Source organism: Staurois parvus, unplaced genomic scaffold, assembly GCF_062004578.1.
Source record: "Staurois parvus isolate SC_StPar_1 unplaced genomic scaffold, SC_StPar_1.0 ptg000472l, whole genome shotgun sequence".
NCBI lineage: Eukaryota > Metazoa > Chordata > Amphibia > Anura > Ranidae > Staurois > Staurois parvus.
In genome coordinates, this window is record NW_028318268.1 from 2,356,720 (window position 1) to 2,377,870 (window position 21,151).

Here is a 21,151-nt window from a genome sequence, read left to right on the forward strand (position 1 = left end):
TCTTTCACACATCTGCTGCCAAAGGCACTGTAGTGGTTTGCAGCTTCTGACTCTGGTGTATCAAGTAAAATACCAGTCATTTGGGTACCACACACATTTTTATTACATGATAATACCTGCCTGATCTCTTCATGCAAAACTGCAGCCTAGTAAAAGTGCTTACATAGTTAACACGGAGTCTGTGCAATATTTCTGCCTTTGTCTCTGAAATAATTCACTCTAGTTTAATTTTTCCTGATAAAACCTGTCTTTTTTTCCCTTCCCTTCTTCCTCCTTCATTCCACCCCTGTTTTTTTTTTTTTATTTCTCTCCTCCCTTCCTAGGCCATTCACATCATACATCTTAAATTGTAGGGCTTCCTCAAACTGATATGATATAAGATCAGACACATTAAATTGAGAACAATGCTCATTTTTTTTAAATAATGCAGTGTAAACATCTGAGCCATTTTTAATATCTGAAAGCTAGAAAAACTATACATTCTCATTTATATCTGACAATGCCATACATTGCACATTTGTATTTACAAGTATTGATCATAAGCAATGACCACTTTTCACGCCTCGAAAAGTGAAAAGTGTTTTGTTGTCTTTCTACCATTGTATTTGTAAAAAAATATTTTTCTAAATAAAACCTGCCAGATTTCTGCCTGTGTGTGCATGGAGTCTCTACAATATTACTGGCTTTTGTGTGAGAAATAACATACTCTAGTTTTTTTTTCCAGATAAACCTCCCTGACAACTGCTTCTGAAATTGCAGCCTAGCAAAAGGGATGACATAATGTGTATGGGGCAGGGGTGGACTGACCATTTGGAAACTCGGGCACTGCCCATGGGCCCGGCGTTAGTAGGGGGCCCCATGAGATGCCCCTGGTACCTTTTCAATAGGCTTTTTTGAGTTTGGGCAAGGAAACAGGGGCCCCATGATCCCCTATTGCCTGGGGGCCCCATGAGTTGTCAGTCCACCCCTGGTATGGGGTATGTTTAGTATTTCTATATTTTGTCTCAGAAATATTACACTCTAGTTTTTATTTCATGACAAAACCTGCCTAGTTTCTGCCTCTGAAATTGTGGACTAGTAAAGACTCTGACATAGTGTGCTTAGAGTTTGTTCAATATTTCTGGCTTTTGCCTCAGAAATAATACACTCTGGTTTTTATTTTATGATATAACCTGCTAGGTCTCTGCCCCTGAAACTGTGGCCCTGTAAAAAGGCTGACATAGCGTACATGGAGTCTTTACAATTTTTCTGTCTTTTTTTCTCAAAAATAACTTACTTTAATTGTATCTCCTGACAAAACCTGCAGTCTCTGCCTCTGAATGTAACCTAGTAAAAAGGTTGGCATAGTGTACATGTGGTATATACAACATTTCTGGCTTATTTCTCAAAAATAATGCACTCTATTTTTTATTTCACAATAAACCCTGTCTCATCTAATTATTATTTTCATAGTAAAAACTGTTGTCTCTTTCATTGGAGCCCAATCAAGCTGCATACTCTTCATCCACTGTACTATATATATATATATATATATATATATATATATATACAGTCAGGTCCATAAATATTGGGACATCGACACAAATCTAACATTTTTGGCTCTATACACCACCACAATGGATTTGAAATGAAACGAACAAGATGTGCTTTAACTGCAGACTGTCAGCTTTAATTTGAGGGTATTTACATCCAAATCAGGTGAACGGTGTAGGAATTACAACAGTTTGCATATGTGCCTAGTTAAGGGACCAAAAGTAATGGGACAGAATAATAATCATAAATCAAACTTTCACTTTTTAATACTTGGTTGCAAATCCTTTGCAGTCAATTACAGTCTGAAGTGTGGAACGCATAGACATCACCAGTTGCTGGGTTTCATCCCTGGTGATGCTCTGCCAGGCCTCTACTGCAACTGTCTTCAGTTCCTGCTTGTTCTTGGGGCATTTTCCCTTCAGTTTTGTCTTCAGCAAGTGAAATGCATGCTCAATCGTGTTCAGGTCAGGTGATTGACTTGGCCATTGCATAACATTCCACTTCTTTCCCTTAAAAAACTCTTTGGTTGCTTTTGCAGTATGCTTTGGGTCATTGTCCATCTGCACTGTGAAGCGGCGTCCAATGAGTTGTGAAGCATTTGGCTGAATATGAGCAGATAATATTGCCCGAAACACTTCAGAATTCATCCTGCTGCTTTTGTCAGCAGTCACATCATCAATAAATACAAGAGAACCAGTTCCATTGGCAGCCATACATGCCCACGCCATGACACTACCACCACCATGCTTCACAGATGAGGTGGTATGCTTAGGATCATGAGCAGTTCCTTTCCTTCTCCATAGTCTTCTCTTCCCATCACTCTGGTACAAGTTGATCTTGGTCTCATCTGTCCATAGGATGTTGTTCCAGAACTGTGAAGGCTTTTTTAGATGTCGTTTGGCAAACTCTAATCTGGCCTTCCTGTTGTTGAGGCTTACCAATGGTTTCCATCTTGTGGTGAACCCTCTGTATTAACTCTGGTGAAGTCTTCTCTTGATTGGTGACTTTGATACACCTACCTCCTGGAGAGTGTTCTTGATCTGGCCAACTGTTGTGAAGGGTGTTTTCTTCACCAGGGAAAGAATTCTTCGGTCATCCACCACAGTTGTTTTCCGTGGTCTTCCGGGTCTTTTGGTGTTGCTGAGCTCACCGTTGCCTTCCTTCTTTTTAAGAATGTTCCAAACAGTTGTTTTGGCCACGCCTAATGTTTTTGCTATCTCTCTGATGGGTTTGTTTTGTTTTTTCAGCCTAATGATGGCTTGCTTCACTGATAGTGACAGCTCTTTGGATCTCATCTTGAAAGTTGACAGCAACAGATTCCAAATGCAAATAGCACACTTGAAATGAACTCTGGACCTTTTATCTGCTCATTGTAATTGGGATAATGAGGAAATAACACACACCTGGCCATGGAACAGCTGAGAAGCCAATTGTCCCATTACTTTTGGTCCCTTAACAAGTGGGAGGCACATATGCAAACTGTTGTAATTCCTACTCCGTTCACCTGATTTGGATGTAAATTGTGGTGGTGTATAGAGCCAAAAATGTTAGAATTGTGTTGATGTCCCAATATTTATGGACCTGACTGTATATTTCCTGTAAAATATGGCACTTTCATTTTGAATTTAGAAAAAAACTGCTTTGTTTTGTTTTTTCAGCCTAATGATGGCTTGCTTCACTGATAGTGACAGCTCTTTGGATCTCATCTTGAAAGTTGACAGCAACAGATTCCAAATGCATATAGCACACTTGAAATGAACTCTGGACCTTTTATCTGCTCATTGTAATTGGGATAATGAGGAAATAACACACACCTGGCCATGGAACAGCTGAGAAGCCAATTGTCCCATTACTTTTGGTCCCTTAACAAGTGGGAGGCACATATGCAAACTGTTGTAATTCCTACTCCGTTCACCTGATTTGGATGTAAATTGTGGTGGTGTATAGAGCCAAAAATGTTAGAATTGTGTTGATGTCCCAATATTTATGGACCTGACTGTATATTTCCTGTAAAATATGGCACTTTCATTTTGAATTTGGAAAAAAACTGCTTTGTTTTGTTTTTTCAGCCTAATGATGGCTTGCTTCACTGATAGTGACAGCTCTTTGGATCTCATCTTGAAAGTTGACAGCAACAGATTCCAAATGCAAATAGCACACTTGAAATGAACTCTGGACCTTTTATCTGCTCATTGTAATTGGGATAATGAGGAAATAACACACACCTGGCCATGGAACAGCTGAGAAGCCAATTGTCCCATTACTTTTGGTCCCTTAACAAGTGGGAGGCACATATGCAAACTGTTGTAATTCCTACTCCGTTCACCTGATTTGGATGTAAATTGTGGTGGTGTATAGAGCCAAAAATGTTAGAATTGTGTTGATGTCCCAATATTTATGGACCTGACTGTATATTTCCTGTAAAATATGGCACTTTCATTTTGAATTTAGAAAAAAACTGCTTTGTCCCTGAAATATGGGATTGTCATTTTGTAGTATTTTGAGGACTCTGCTCTGAATTTTCTTAAGCTTTTTAGATAATACAGTGCGGTTCTGCAAAAAGAAGATCACAAGCTTTTCTGTAAAACTGTTTTACCACTGGCTAATTGATTTTAGGTTGAGGGCTTTAGCTTTCTTTTTCTAGGTCCCTCTTCACATGGGGTGGACTCTGCCAGGAGTCCACTTGTTCAGCTCATTTGTTCACTGATCCCCCTTTTATGCCAAGCAAACACTGACACAGCCTGTTTTCCTCTATGGGCAGTCGGATGTAAAAAGACCTACTGTACATTTATACCCGATTGCCATTCAATCCGCCTAGACAGAGGGGAAGGGATCCCCCATCCATCTGTTTTTAGCAGATTGGATTGAATGTAAATGGGTGTAAGCTCACCCATATCTTCTCATGTTGCCCTTAAAGTTTCAAAAAAAGGACCCTCTTCCTGCGACAATCCCTTACCTATTACATTTTAAAATGCCAGCATTGATTTGCCCCCATGATCGTCAATGGGATTAATTTTAACATTTGTAATTTTCAGACCATACACACACACACGCTCTCTCTCTCTCTCATCCCTACCCAGGAACATTTCTATCTGGGGAGATTACTTTACGTAATTACAACCTAAAATCTTTTTTTCATAACATTGTAAAAAATAAACTTTAAATTAGATCTACAGTATGCTGAAAATGTTACCGTAAGCATTATAACCAGTTATGCTAATATTTGATAAAAGAATGTGTAGGCAGGTGCTTGGCTAAGAATGGAGGTTTTGAGAGAAACACTGACTGCAGCTGCTCTCCTGCTGTGCCTAACTGGTTAACATCCATATCAGCATGAAGAGGGAGCTGCTGAGCATTAAGAGCTCAATAGACTGAGTAGGACAGAGCTGCACTGGGGGTAATGTAGTCCTGAGGAGAGAAACTCTACTGTAATCAAGAGCTTTTGAACTGTATTTCCCAGAGGGAGATTGCCAGGGGTAGGGGAAAGAGCTGCATTTTCCCAGGCTGTATAGGACACAGCTTCCTCTTGGCATGAGGGAGCCCAGAGAATGCACATAGCTGTTCAGTGTGCACCACCACTGCTGCATAATAAAAGCCTGAGTAGGATCCAGGGTGATGAGATCAGGCATGCCAAGAGTCACCTGAGTGCAGATCACAGAGTGGACTAACTGAGTGATGAGAGGATGGTGAGCTGCAATATCACTGGTACTGGTAAGTTGCTGCTGTGGGGATGTACTATCTGTTCCTAGACAGACTTTTAGGAACTGACCATACAGCCATCTAGTAGCCATACTGCTGCCACCAGGCTTGACTGGGACTATTCTCATGTGTACCAATGATACAACTTGGCCCCTACGCTAGCCAGATGAAAAGATAGGACTAAAGACTGTCCCTTTACACAGAGCCCTCACCGATTGCTTATGCTAAGAGGTACCTCTCAGGGGACATTGCACCATATCCTAGCCATTCTTCTAAAGTGCACTCTAGATTATTATACAGGATTTATATAGCGCCAACAGTTTGCTCAGCGCTTTACAATATAACGGGAGACAATACAGCAACAATACAGTTTAATACAAGAGGGAAAGGAGGGCCCTGCTCCTCGGAGCTTACAATCTAAGAGATCTGGACTAGTTATAGTAATATTGTTCACATTGCAGTTAATGCTTATAGGCACTGTTTATTGCTGACTTTGCTGATATATCTGTTAATTCTGGTCTAATAGTACAGCACTCTATTATAGGTTTTCATGGCAAAATGATTATAATATCTAGCGGACTGTTTATGAACCTACCTTCTGTGTGTTAATGTATGCTCAAACCACCATTTATTCTATCCCATACTAATTCATTGAGTTAATTTTCCAATAAATGGTCATTTCTATTTCCTAACACTAATTCAAGTCGAAGTTAAAGTGTTACTAAACCCAGGAGCATGCATTCACTCATTCATTGTCTGCTCTCCCACAGTACATAGAACATGGAAATGCAATTATTTTAGTAACTATAAACTGCTAAATACCTTTGCTTATCATCAGTTAGAGCAGTCTTGTGACTTCTATCAGTGTTCAGCACAGCACATGTTAAAGCTTGTAGAAGTTTTCTTGCTGCTCTAGGAGGATGCAAACCCCCTGACCCTCTGCCTGGACAGTGCTGAATGGCCCTGTGTTGATCACATGCACTCTCCCAAGAAAAAAAAAATATCTAGCAATGTGACAGGGTGACAATGCAGGATGCTCAATTGGGAGATGGGGAAGAGTGTTGTCATCCTATAACAGGAAATGCCTGAACAAGAACCTTTATAGCAAGATCACCAAGTAATATTTATTGACAGCTTGAGATGTAAACATTGACAATTACTTTTGAAATTATTATACGATGGTAGAGCTTAAAGTGTAAAAATCATGCTATTTTGTCTCTTATTGGTACAAGTGAATTTATACTTTAAACCAGGGTTTCCCAACCAGGGTTCCATAAAACCCTGGGATTCCTCCAGAGGTTGCTGGGGAATCCTTGAGCAATGAGAAATTTCTGCCTCTTAGATACGTTCCTACTGACACCATTGATCTTTTTAGTTATCTGTAAAGGGGCCATGCTTCCTAATGATCGCCAGTGTAATGTGTATTCTTCTGACCTTCACACTAATATACTGTAGCATGAGTTGTAGATATAGCCATGTTTATCAGAGGTTCCCTGAGACCGGAAAATCATTTCAAGGCTTTCTTGGTATTGAAAAGGTGGAGAAAGGCTACTTTAAACAATATTTTAGCAATAGTTTAAATATACACAAACATTTGGGAAAAGATCTACTTTAAGAAGTAGTATGAGGCCACATTCAAGGCATATTTTTTAACTGTTGAAGAGACCTGAGAAAGAAGTAAAATGATCTCATGCAGCCCCAAAAGCCAGAGTCTGCTGTAGGTGTAGTATAAAGCCAAGTGCTGTCATTCTATAATAAGATCCTTAATCTTCAGATAAAAGGATGATGTCAAATTTGGTGGTATTTCATGCTTATCTCATCCTGTTAACGCATTTTTGGATGTTTTGTTCTTTTCAGGTAGAACGGAAATGTTCTGAAAAGCTGCCTGTATTATTATCCAGCAAGATTAATTAAATGAATGCCCTGATACTGTATTATGTATTAGTAATGGCAATTCAGTCTGCTTTCTGCTTTTATGAATGATGTGGAAAAATGATTCCACCAGCAGACAAAGTGAGACTTAACAGAACGTTTGCTGTCAATTTAATCACAGGCTTTGATTTAATCGTTTTCCATGCAAGTGATTGGTGCTGTAAGAATAGAATGGTGAGAACTGTGTGGGGATTATTTCGAGAGCAAAGCACACTTCAGAACAGTAAGTCCTGTTATTGCTGATTATGAGGCACAGTTGGCTTGTTTACCGGATCTTTCCTAAACCACTGAAAGCGAGACATGTATTTTGAGTGCCCCAAGCCACTGACTGGAAAGTGCACAATGTATCCTTTAGTACTCTTGCAGAGTTGTCATGGCCATCTAAGAATTATAGTACTAAAGTAGATCTATGGCCAAAATCCAGAATGAAATCCAGTATATTATGCATAATATATACAGTCCCCATAACATAATGTGATTTGTCAGTAGATCAGCTACCTCTCCGCTTACTGTAATAGGGTGACAAAGATGTTGTTCAGCCTGCAGTGAAATCACTCAGCAGCACTGACACCCTGTGGACAGGGTCATTTTAAAGGATAAAGTGGAGTTCCACTCACGCTGTCAAAAAATAAAAGTCAGCAGCTACAAAAACTGTAACTGCTGACTTTTAAAAAACAGCCACTCACCTGTCCCTCGGTCCCGTGGTGTGTCCCCCGCTGCTTGTTTCACCGGCTGTCCTGTATTTGAGGAGGCCGGCATCCTCAGTGTGGGCACCTGGCTGTGACAGCTTGTGGCTTCACAGCCGGGTACCCGCTGCCCAAGCAGCGCTGCACTTCATGAATGGTCCTGCAGTCTTCTGGGACCTGTCACGTGTCCCAAAAGACTACAGGGAGGGAGGACACCTTCTGCTACCGGTCACCTAGGCGATCGGACTGGAAGTGGGAGCGGGTACCTGTCAAAATCGGGTACTTGAGCTCCAAAAACAGCACAGTTAAACAGGACTGTGCTTCTAATTACCTGGGATTAGTTTGCCCCCCCCCCCGGATTGACTGCACCCCCTACACCCTACTAAGTACACCAATGCAGACTACAGATCTACTCAGTACAGATACCTTCCAGTACGGACTATCCCTCAGCCTAGCCCCTCAGTATAGACTCCCCCCTACCCCAGTACAGACTCCTTCTTTGCAGATGTTCTCCCTCAACTTACCAGATGCAGTGGAATTTTAAAGTGCAGAGAAGTCCTCCCTTAGGCTGTTTCATGTGACCGGAGCCAAAAAGGAGCCTCCCCTTGGTTCTGAACTGCTACTGAATTGGTGCTGCATATACTGTGCAACACAAAAAGAAAACAATTGCCGGACAGCTGGCCAACCCCCAAGGAATTGGGGCATCTGGTGTGGACCACACACACCACATGCCCCTAAGTGTGCCACTGCCTGAACTTTCCAACTCTCCTATAGTAAATCGGATAGAAACTTGATACACAGCCACAGAGATTTACACAAGAATAAAGCCAGCAAAGTGTAACTCCTACAGTATTTATTTAAAACAAAATAAAAACTATTACAAACATCAGCTCATGATGAAGCACACAGTGCGCAGAAGTCACCAACTGTCTGATGAGTCAATAGCTAAAGACTTCCAAACCTGGTGTGACCTTCAGATTAGCACAACAACAGTGCGTAGAGAGCTTCATGGAATGGGTTTCCATGGCCGAGCAGCTGCATCCAAGCCTTACATCACCAAGTGCAATGCAAAACGTCGGATGCAGTGGTGTAAAGCACGACGCCACTGGACTCTAGAGCAGTGGAAATGTGTATTAAGACATTTTGGACAATTTCATGCTCCCAACTTTGTGGGAACAATTTGGGGATGGCCCCTTCCTGTTCCAACATGACTGCGCACCAATGCACAAAGCAAGGTCCATAAAGACACAGATGAGCGAGTTTGGGTGAAGGAACACAGATACACTCCTAAACCTTGTGGACAGCCTTCCCAGAAGAGTTGAAGCTGTTATAGTTGCGCCAACTCAATATTGAACCCTACAGACTAAGACTGAGATGCCATTAAAGTTCATGTGCGTGTAAAGGCAGGCCGACCAATACTTTTGGCAATATAGTGTATATGAGGTTTTTGGGTGCTACCAAGAGTTAAGGTTCATCCTCCAAAGTGTAACATACCTTCGTTGTTGGCTCCATTTTAAGTGCTTTTTTTAGAACAGACATGGCTTCTTCATACTCTCCTCTCTCTGATAGCACCTGCAAAAGATTCAAAGACAATGACAATTAACAATGGTGGGCAAATAAACATTCCACAGAATGGTCTTTTCATATATTTTTTATGCCTCTGATCCTATAAGCATCATATTTGTAGTAACCTTGCTAAATTAAAGAATAAATTAGTTTTCTGCATGAAGTAAAGCACAATCTAATTTTACTTTAAACCAGCTAAGTACATTTCAAAAATCTTGTAAAGCCTTAGGCTCCATGCACACTAATGTTTTTTTTTAAGCTCAAAAAAATGCTGGATAAAAAAACACTGGTAATAGCATTTTTACTCACGTTTAGAAGTTTTTGGGAGTTTTAGCGTTTTATTAGTGTTTTTACAGTACATGTGTGACAGAAAGCTAGAAAAAAAGATGTTTTAGTAGAGTTTAGGAGCATTTCTGCCAGAAAATCACTCCCAAAAATTCTACAAAAACTATTTTTTTTTATGATCCTAATTGCTGAAGCTTGAAAAACACTACTAGCCTAAAATAGTGTGCATAGACACATAGGATAACACTCTTTAGCTTCTAGGAGCAGAAAAAAATGCAGATTACAGCTTCTAGGAGCTTAAAAAATGCCAGTGCGCATGGAGCCTGAAAACAGCCACAACCTGAGTAGAAAAGCATGTCCCCTGCCAGCATGCTGCAGAGAAGGAACCTTGCTCTCTGTATGAATGTAGTGGTCTGTCTCCAGAGGTCCAACACTCCCCCTGCTGAATCATAGTGCTGCAGTGCCCCAATAATTAGAGAGCTTTAGCTGTGACTCAGCAGGGAGCATGATTGGCAGGTAATGGAACGCTGATTGCCATATTTGCTCACAATTTCAATCTAATAACACAGGAAGCTCCACCTCCTTTTTCCCAACCAGACCATATCCAGAACTGTCCACACTCCTGTCCCAGTGCAGCCACCCTGCCCTAAACAGGGGCGACTATCTAAAGTTAGTTGGGTGATAAACAGACCAAACCTATTTGTAGTCCTGCACTCATTTGGTCTTCCCCTAAGCTCGCTGTTGCTGCTGCTTCTGCCTCCTGTCAGCAAGTGTCACTGGTAGCTCTGGTATCGGAATGAGAAGCCTCAGTAGTACTGGGTAATGAATATGTATTTTCCCTCTGACCAACCACTAATAGGTTAATTGCCACTGCTGCTGCCATGGTTTAGCCTGCAGTTTCCTTCTGGTGAAATTCTTACCTGCTTGCTGCAGTGGTTCCGCTAGACTTGTGATTCTAAACACAAGTGCTGCTGGCTTCTGTGTTCACCTATGGTTGTCGCTTGCTCTACTTTGGATTTCTATCACTTTCCTTTCGATCACTTCCCGGCCCGCCTCCCAGGCTGCTTCCCTATATAAGACATGCTGAGTGCAGCCCACGTTGCTTGAGTAACTTCCCAGCTTCTCTGTGTTCCTGGTTTGCATTGTATTAGAATACAGTGTTCATGTATTTTTGTATTCCAACAACTAAATCAGTGTTAGTGTTCAGTAGAGATATGTTCTTCATCCAGTAGATGGCAGTGTTTATAAGTTTGTGGCTGCATCTATGTCTTTTCTCTATGATAAAGTTCCTGTTTCCTGTTTGCAGAGAAGCAGCAGATAAACACATGTGGACAATGCACTGTCTGTTCTGTAGGGATATATACAGAATCTCTAAAAACTTTTATTCTGTGTTTGATTAACTGTGTTCCGACCCTGGCTTTGTCTACTATTTTTACTTGCCTGTCGCCCACCCTGACCTCGGCTCATTTCCCGGATTCTCTTTTGTCTTCTGTAATCTGCATAAGCAAGCGGTCTCCGCATCGTCAGCTGGGCATACCTGGGGCCATGACCTGGTTCCAGCTTGCTGCAAGACCATCCCCACCATCAGAGGGGAAGAAGCAACCTGGGGCTTAGACTCTGCACCCTGGGGAACCCTGAGTTGGCAATCTACAAGGGCTCACTACTAACCTCACAACTGCATGCTGGGGGAGGACTTTACTATTTGGGGATGACTTTGTGAGGGTGTCATCTTACTTAGGCATCAGCCAAGGGAGGTGTGCTGTCTGTAGTCTGACCTGTTAGGCCTGTAGCTTGTATGGAGTCTTATATGAGCTTTTTGCTGGGGCCTGGATTTAGGCCAGAAGTTGTACTTGGACACTGTACTGCCTGGTAGAGGGGAAAGTTGAACCAAGATTAAGAACCCAGAAGGGATACCCTGGTGGAGGAAGGAGCTTAGGAATAGCTGGATCCTCAGAGGTGCCTGATGACTTAGGAGGAAGCATGGAAGCGCCTGCTAGCCAAGCTGAAGTGTACTATATACAGTGTTGCCTGTATTGGCTTGAAGGTCCTTTACACTGTACAAGCTGGCAGTGGATCTGGAGTCTGTAAGCTGCTATTGGTGTCTGTGGCCTTTAACCCTCTCTCTCTGCAAGCATGTAACATAAGACACTCAAGTATCTGGCACCCAATGTTTCTTAACCCCCATAACTAGCCATGGACTCAGCCCTGGGGTAAATGCTAACCAGCCCTGCCACTAGGGGTCTTTCACATGCCACTGGGGGTCAGTGGGGTACTATATGTAGAATAGTTAAGTTGGAGTTTGCTAATGAGCTCCCTGTGCAGGGCCTATTAACAGGCTTGGTAGAATGAAAATTCAAAGTAAATGGCGGGAGTGACCATACTCAGTGACCATTTGTTTTTAAAAATAAGCACCAGGGACATTACTTACATTCAGTGTGATGTGTCCCTTGTTCTTTCTTCTTCTAGTTCAGTACTAATCTTCCTCCTCCAATGCAACCCCCCCAACACCATAGGGTTAATAGAACTGAGGAGCTGTTACAGGCACTCATCAAGAATGCCCGACTTTGCCCGCACTTTCCACCCAGCTACCCCATTCATAGAAACCATGCTACAGTTTTTATGAATGAAAACTGATTTATGAATGGAGAGGGTAGACCTTTCAATCACCCACAAGTCCTTCATTCATTGATCACGTTTCATTCATAGAAACAGCAGTACAGCTTCTGTGAATGGAGGATATGGGTGGAAAAGGTGGGCATAGTCAGGCACTCTTGATAAAGTCTCATGACAGCTCCTCAGTTCTATTAACCCTAGAAGATTACGGCGGTGGGGGTGGGACATCAGAGGAGGAAGATTACTATTGAACTAGAGACACAAGGGACACATCACGTTGAAGGTAAGTAATGTTCCTTTTACTGATTTTGTATTTTCTTTTTGTAGGAAAACCTACCCTTTAGGCATGGTATAGGGCAGTGGGAACAAGACTTGTGGTCAAGGTTTTTCATATTCTTAGTAAATTCGTTTGTTTCTTTTCCATTCTCATATGCTGAATACTGACCTGAAAGCTGTGACAGCATTCATGGCTTGGCAGCTTTTTCAAGGGTGGGCAAATGTCAAAGTCACCTTCATATAATGATAGTGTTTATAATCAGTTTGGACAGTAACAATCAGGCAAAATATAATCTTTCTATTACATTGTAATTGGCCAATAAAAGCAGAAAGCATATTGCAATGTTCCATTTCTTAGTCATGTGGAAAAGGGAAAGGTGACATTACCTTGCCTTTCCTATAAAGTGCTTTTGCATTGTCAGTATCCATCTCTAGGACTGCATTGCAGGAATTAATGACGTCATCATAGTGATGAAGCTTGAGTTGGGCAGCTGCCAGGTTATTCAGACACTTGATTCTATGTTCACGAATCTCCTCTTCTTCCTCTGAGCTCAGGGGTTCTGAGTAATACAGATAATGGTGAGTCATTATCCAGGAGATGAGTGTATGAACACCCCGCCGCATGGTACCATGACAACATATCCAGACATAATGTTCCATTTTGGAATACCATCATGCAAAGTACTGTGTATCTCTTGGTTATCTGTGATTAAAAGACACCTATAGGAGACGCTAATTTGGTTAACAGCAATTGTGAGGATACAAAGGTCTTATTAACGTCATGATTATGTTTCCTATTTGTGATGCACATTTTGTGCTCCGATAATCTTCTCTAATGCATTTATGACTATGTGGCCAGCCGTCCTGAAACCGTGTGACGCACACGTTTGACCTCAGGCAGTTTCCAAGCAAATATTGTTTAGTTAAAGGAACACTGTGCATCAATTACTTTGTGCAGTTCAGATTATTTTACATGTTCTTTTTAATTATAGGAAGTTTAGACATGCAATGCCATACATTATACCAGTGCATATTCACCCATTTGGCTATGCGTTGGTTATTATTGGCAGTTTAGTGACTGTTGCATATGTATGAAAATATTGGACTGATTTATCTATATTATAATGTACTTGGTCCCAGATATTTTAGGTAGCGGTGATGCCTTTTATAAAAACTGGGGTGTTAAGCTGGGTATAGACTAGTAGAATTTTGAACGAAAATTTGTATGAAAATTCTCAGAACATTCAAATGTAGTTGGAAAGTAGTTCAAGTTCTCATTTGCTTTTAGCAATCGATTTTAGAATGAATGAATGAAAGGTTTAAAAAAAATAATGATTAGAAAGACAAACAAATGTTCTTACAACATTCTACAACCACAAATGTTGTACGAAATTCTACTAGTGTATACCCAGCTAAGTTTATTATACCTGTTTTCTCTAAAAAAGGATTGACTTGGTTTATATACTACTGCAGTTTTTCAGGTCTCTTGAGTAATATGTACAGTTTGTAATTACATATATAATAGAGAAAGCAATTAGAGGTGCATTAAAAACTGATGATCCAGGTTTTGGTCTGCTGGACCATGTAGGGCAAATACTTCATTAAGATATTAATAGAATAGTCTCATCACTCCATACCCATCATAGTGTCGTTACTGAACTACCCCATAGCCTCCATGGTAGTCTTGTCTACCCTGACAGCAAGAACCATGGGGATCCTGGAAGTCTCCACAGCTACTAGGAGAACATTACATGAGAATGCCCACACACTACCCCCAGTGGTGCAAAAAGATTGCAGCTCAATCCTCATCCAACCTCTGGTAGGGATGACTACTCTCCATCCTTCATATGAAATCACTTTGACTATGATAATAATTACTACCTTATATATGACATCTGCTTAAAGTTCAACACTGCTTGTCTTTTATATTATTACACTACTACCCCGAGTAAGAGCTCATGTATAAAAAAATGTCTTTCCTATTAGATAAGAATGATTGGGTTCTTAACGTTCAGCGGAGACACCATGGATAGTGGAAAGGGCTCTGTGCTCTTTCTTCCCCCCTCCCCTTCTTCTCTTTCAGGTTGCTAATGGGAGTTTTCAGCATCAATTTTCCCAAAAGCAACCTAGCTACTGGCTGATTTTGGCAGTCTCTGCTATCTCCACTCAGTCTTCTGTCCGAAGAGGACCTAGGTTACCACGCACCCGCCCTCGTTTATGTACGAGGGTTATTCAAAAAGTTTCCACACTAATTTTAACACATATATACATATATATACATGGATGAAAGTGCGGAAACTTTTTGAAGAACCCTTGTATTTCAAGTCCTGTCATGGTGCTGTTTAGTGAACGTTAGTCGTCTAATCTTAGATTTGATTTACTGGAATTGTTTTAATGGTTTGGGATGTGCATTTAAGGTTACACCTTAGATCTAATTTGGTTATTTAATGTTTGTTAAAATATACTTAGGTCACCCCTTCTATAAACACTATGACCAATTTTCGACCATTAAAACTTATTTCAGGTGGGTATATTTTATTGTTTATTTTATTATGGCTCCTTTGTACTATTTCTTGTTTTGAAGTGTCTTGCAGTTTGGGGCCAGCAATGTGTGTCATGCAGTAAATTAAATAATACAATTTGCAACAGAAATTCTTTCAGCATCTTTACTATGAACCCTTTTTACTTAAAATCTTAGCTATTTTTGTAAGATGCTTTTATTTTTGTAATAAACAGCTCTTATACGTATAATGCTAAATTGGAAAACACATAATTACACTTTTTTTAAGGGAGAGAGAACATTTTGAAAGCTAAGTTGAAGAACATCTGATGTGATGTATATTTAAAGCCTGAAATAATGTATTTACTCAAGAATATGATCACCACATAATTTATTTATAAAGCTTGTGATTTGTACTTACTGACAGTTTTTCAAAAAATGACTGAACAGTATGATAAATTGTTGGCAGCAGTATCTAGAATCTAGGTATGTTCTGCAGTAACAATTACCTGCAGTGGGTAGAGTGAGAATGCTCAGGGCTTGGCTATAAGAGTGCATGGCACTTCGATATTCTTCCCGCTCAAAATGAAAATTTCCACATTCCCGTTTCTGGTTTGCAAGGCTAATGCGGTCAGCAGTGGTAAGAACACCTAGACTAGGCTTGTCCCTGACATTGATTAAAGTCACTTTGTATATTAGAGATGCATCCGATGGGATGTCTGGATCCCTGCAAGGCAATCAGAAAAAAAGTCAATTTTGTGCATGCATATCCTTATTTAATATTATTGTTCTTAAAACAACATTACCGAAGTGTAATTTATTTTATTTCAATATTGAATTTTAAGGCACTTTTACTAAATGATGACAAGGTAAAATTTCCATTGTTAGGTTTAGTATACTCAAACATTCTACACCAGTTCACACCTATTTCAGTACCAAAATGCTATCGTTATATACTACCACACTTATAGTATGGACTGTTTGGATTTACAAACATACTTGAACCTGCTGCATGGGATAGAGAGTGTGTAGGCTATTAAGATTCCTTCTATTGTGTCCAGATACCAACCCCAATGTTATAACGCCAAAGCTCAATCGGATTAGCTTCCGGTCATTGCTGATAAAGCACCCACTAACATTTCATATGTTGTAGTCTAAGAATTCCGGAGAGGAAATCTGCAATGTTCTGAATTTTACCTCTCTGATATATCTTAAATTTTTGAGAACATAAGTTAACCCTCCATTTTGTCCTGAAGGTCCTGACATGCACATGGATTGAACCCTAAAGGGTACTGTAAGGCTCTGCTTTGTGGAACCAATGCTAAACTATTTTCATCAGTCACCCATAATTATTATAATCCTGACCCAAATGCCTTCTTCCTATGCTCTCTTAGCCCCAGTTCACATATATGCGGCTATGCGGGCCGTGTTTTGCGCGAGCATGAGAGCCCATTCATTTGAATGGACTCCCGTGCCCGTGACACGCATGGAAGAGGTCCCTGCACTTCTTCTGAAAACGCACCTCGGTTCCCAATACGGTTGTATTTTGCAGTGCAGGCGGTGTGCCATTAGAACTAATGGCACCCGCCTGCAGGTCCGCATTTCTCTTTGCGAGTGGTGCGGCTGCACGGATTTTCGTGCAGATGTGCAGCGGCACCACCCACACAGATGTGAACCAAGCCTTAATGGCCTAACTTTTTGTCCTTGACCTTGGTCCTGAAGTTCCTCTGAATCTGCTTGATGCCTTGAAACTTTACTTGCCTTAGAGCTGATTCACACATGGGCAGTACAGATTGAAGCTCAGGTTTCACAGCTAACTGACACATTAGTTGTTCAGCAGTTCATGTCAGGTTTACATCAGGTTCAGGACAGGATTAGGTCAGGATTTTATCTTGTTCACACATGTGCGGTTTAGAATTGGTTTCCAAAGAGGTCAAAAGCAGGTACTCCACACCTTAACCGGACCACACTGCTCAGAAATCGTACATGACTCTTTTTCAAACCACACTGAATCTGGACTGAATCGGCACCACAAGTGCACCAGACATATGTGAACAGGAACCATAGGAAGCAATGTCATTTCACATGTCATACGGATTGGATGCAGTTCAAACCACATCCAATCCACATATATGTGAACCGACACTTCCTGACTCTGCAATTGTCCTTCAGCCTGGTACCTTACTGCTTACTTGTTGCTGACTGCATCCTGTATCCTGGTATTTATGTTCAAAAATTTCTTTCTACCAATGTGCTCTACATGTTGGGCCTGCTTCACTGGTTTCCGAAACCTTAGCATCCAAGTTTGCCATACACATGTTTGTCACTCTGCACCACCTCTTTTCTTTTGAGGGATGCATGGGCTGCAGGTTCTAGAAAGATCACCCTCGTCGCCTTGAACTCCAGCCCGGTACATGACACACTGTCAACTGAAAACCAGGCTGAGATTAAAGTGGAACTTCAGTAGGTCATCTCGGTCAACATGGACTATTTGTAATCCTTATGCTGCTAGCATTAGTAAATACAGTAGATAGGAAAGTATATAATATTTACTTTTTTAATTTTTTTTTTTTTAATTTTCTTTAGTTACTTCCTGGTTTCCATGCCTAGGCAAATGATGTCATACATCCCAGGAGGGGAGAAGGGGTTTTCTCAGCTGAGCACACTCTCCTGCCTGCATAGGTGAGCTAAGGGCAGATGGATCTAAAATTTCCATCAATACTACCCTAATTGAAGCAAACTATGAAACATTGTTGAGATGGTACTTGGTCCCTACTTGGACTGTGAGGATGCAGCCATCTGCTTCTGCGATATGTTTCCGGTGTTGTGGTCAGGTGGGTTCTATGTATCACATCTGGTGGCAATGCCAACCAGATTTTGGATTTGCATGTTTAATTTGATCATTTCAGTGACGGGGGGAAAATATTCGCAGATCACCGGAGATGGCCCTTTTTCATAAATTTCCGGATCATGTTCCCAGGAAGTCCCATAAATTGATCACCTATATGCTGTTGGCAGCAAGAATTACTATAGCTAGACATTGAAAGCAATTGGTTATCCCGCTTGACTATGTTAAGAATAAACTGAATAAAATTATGATTAATGACAAGCTCATCTGTATTCTACACAATAATACAAAAAAATGTGATAAAACCCGTGGATTCAATATATTCCTGTGCCTTAATATCCCTCATCTTGACCCTCTCCTTCCCTCTGTCCTTCGCTTTCCCTATTCTCTTTTCTCTATTCCGCATTATTCTCTCTTCTGTTTGCTTGAGTGGGTTACGCCTAATCTCTATGTGTTGCAACATTTGTCCTGCCTCAAATGACAACTACGCTGTGACAAACTTTGTTATTTGTGGTGTTCTATCATTTACATATTCTGACAGGACATTGTTCGTTTGTATTACTTGTCTGAAAATTATTCAATAAAAACCACTGCAATATAAGGGCAGATGGATTCCAGGAAGTAAATGCTAGATTCATCATCTGCCATCACTCAAGATGGCCACGGCCAGAAATGCTAGGGGGTGTTTTTCAAAGTGATTTCTCAGTAAAATAAAGAATGGAGACATGGATGGATGGGTGAATTTGCTTTGAATATTACAAATGAATTAAATAGAGTTTTTGGTTTGTGGTGTTCAGATGCAATGTAGTTTTGTTTTAATGATATTTTTTATTTTAAAATGTTACTAAACCCACAACAGTAAAATCAGTCTGTATATGCAGTAAAGCATACTTGTTATATTCACTGTGGAACCTAAGGGGTTAATCCTCCACATTGTGTAAAAAAGGCTATTTGATCCTGTCCTATCTGATCTTTCCCTTCTTCCTCAGTCCGAAATCCATTACCTGATAGTACAGAGCTCTAAGAGTCACTCTGCACATGCTCAGTTTAGTGTGTATGGCTAGAGAGTTTTTTTTTCTTTGGGAGGGTGCATATGATCAGCACAGGGCCAGTCCAGAGAGAGGGTCAGGGGGTTATACAGCCTCATAGGACAGTCAGGAGAGAATGAAAACTCCTTCTACAAGCTTTAACCAGTGCTCTGCTGGACACTGATAGAAGTCAAAAGACTGCTATATACTGCTAATGAGAAAAGGTATTTAGCAGTTTATATTTGCTAAAATAACATTTCCATGTTGTGTGAGCTGTGGGAGACCAGATATAGTGAATGTAGGGGACTTGGTTTAGTAACACTTTAAATGTATTGACTCTCCTGCTGTATTAGAATAGACTAACCTAATTGCAATGCAAAATTTCACCGTTCTAGGCTTTACTCTCTCATCATAAGTCACTGTACCATATGGTACACTAATTAAATGTTTTAAGAATGAAACAGCTGCATGCAAGCTAAATATATAGCTTTACTGTCATCTTTTATGACAATACTGTTCTTGCAGGGTGGCTTATGATAGGTCTGAAAAGTGATCTAAATAAAACATCTGAAACGCATAAATTCAGTTATATTTCTGATTGTGCAGCTGCTGTCGAGTGTTGTCATCTCAATAGGCTTGCCAATGTCAGCATCTGCAGTATATTCCTAATGGGTGATATATTGGGAAACATCTTGAACAAAGAATTTTAGAAATTGCATTTTTTTACAGAATCACAAAGAACTATTCAGAGCTATTATTCTTACTGTCATTTAGTGGTGGCTTTATAATGAAAGGGAATGAGAGAAGGAGAAAAATCTATTACCCTGGTTTAGAACATATTTGTGTAGTCAGTTGTTTTCAAAATTATGGTCATCTGGCATTTATTCTAGAAAAAAACAAAAAGCGGCACCAGGGTGTACAGCTGAAACTTTTTTTTTTTATTAAATATCATCTTCTCACATCCTATGCCAGTGACCCAGGGCATTGCACTAATACACACTTTCTCATTCGTTTTCTTTTTACATGGTGCATATATTCCTATGAAGTATCCACGCTTGTTACAGTATTGCTATAGAAATATATACTATATTGCCAAAGTATTGGGCCAGCCCTCCAAATCATTGGATTCAGGTGTTCCAATCCCCTCCATGGCCACAGGTGTATAAAACAAAGCACCTAGGCATGCAGACTGCTTCTACAAATATTTGTGAAAGAATGGGTCGCTCTCAGGAGCTCAGTGAATTCAAGTGTGGTACCGTGATAGGTTGCCATGTGTGTAATAAGTCAATCTGTGACATTTCCTGGCTACAAAATATTCCACGGTCAACTGTTAGTGGTATTATAACAAAGTGGAAGCAACTGGGAACAAACAGCAACTCTGCCACCAAGTGGTAGCTCACGTAACATGACAGAGCGGGGTCAGTGCATGCTGAAGCGCACAGTGCACAGAAGTCACCAACTGTCTGCAGAATCAATAGCTAAAGACCTCCAAACTTGGTGTGGCCTTCACATTAGCACAACAACAGTGCTTAGAGAGCTTCATGGAATGGGTTTCCATGGCCGAGCAGTTGCATCCATGCCTTACATCACCAAGTGCAATGCAAAGCGTCGGATGCAGTGGTGTAAAGCATGCTGCCACTGGACTCTAGAGCAGTGGATGAATCACGCCTCTCTGTCTGGCAGTCCAGTGGACATGTCTGGGTTTGGCGGTTGCCAGGAGAATGGTTTGCCTGACTGCATTGTGCCATGTGTAAAATTTGGTGAAGGGGGATTATGGTGTGGGGTTGTTTTTCAGGGGTTGGGCTTGGCCCCTTAGTTCCAGTGAAGGGAACTCTTAAGGCATCAGCATACCAAGACATGTTGGACAATTTCATGCTCCCAACTTTATGGGAACAGTTTGGGGATTGCCCCTTCCTGTTCCAACATGACTGCACACCAGTGCACAAAGCAAGGTCCATAAAGACATGGACAGGTGTGTATCTACCGCTAGGCAAACAAGATGTTTGCCTAGGGTGGAAATTTTTAGGGGGGCGGCACCGCCCCCCGGGAAGAAGGGACCTTGTGAGCAGCGGACAGAGCCATGCAGGGCCGCCATCAGAGGGGTACCTTCGGTACTCTTTCAGTGGCCCGGACAGCAGGAGGATCGATGTGGGGGAGGGCAGATGCAGAGCGATGGTCCTGTACC

At 41.0% G+C, this 21,151-nt stretch overlaps 1 protein-coding gene across 1 annotated transcript in view; it reads right to left on the reverse strand.

Annotated features, from left to right (window-relative positions):
* The window catches only part of LOC149452447 (peptidyl-prolyl cis-trans isomerase FKBP8-like), an 88,524-nt gene that overhangs the window by 43,385 nt on the left and 23,988 nt on the right, over positions 1–21,151 (reverse strand). The window contains exons 4-6 of the mRNA XM_089689389.1: positions 15,600–15,817; positions 12,978–13,150; positions 9,345–9,422 (exon numbers count right to left, since the gene is read on the reverse strand). Of these exons, the coding sequence (XP_089545515.1) occupies positions 9,345–9,422; positions 12,978–13,150; positions 15,600–15,817 (469 nt within the window). The remainder of the gene's footprint in view (positions 1–9,344; positions 9,423–12,977; positions 13,151–15,599; positions 15,818–21,151) is intronic.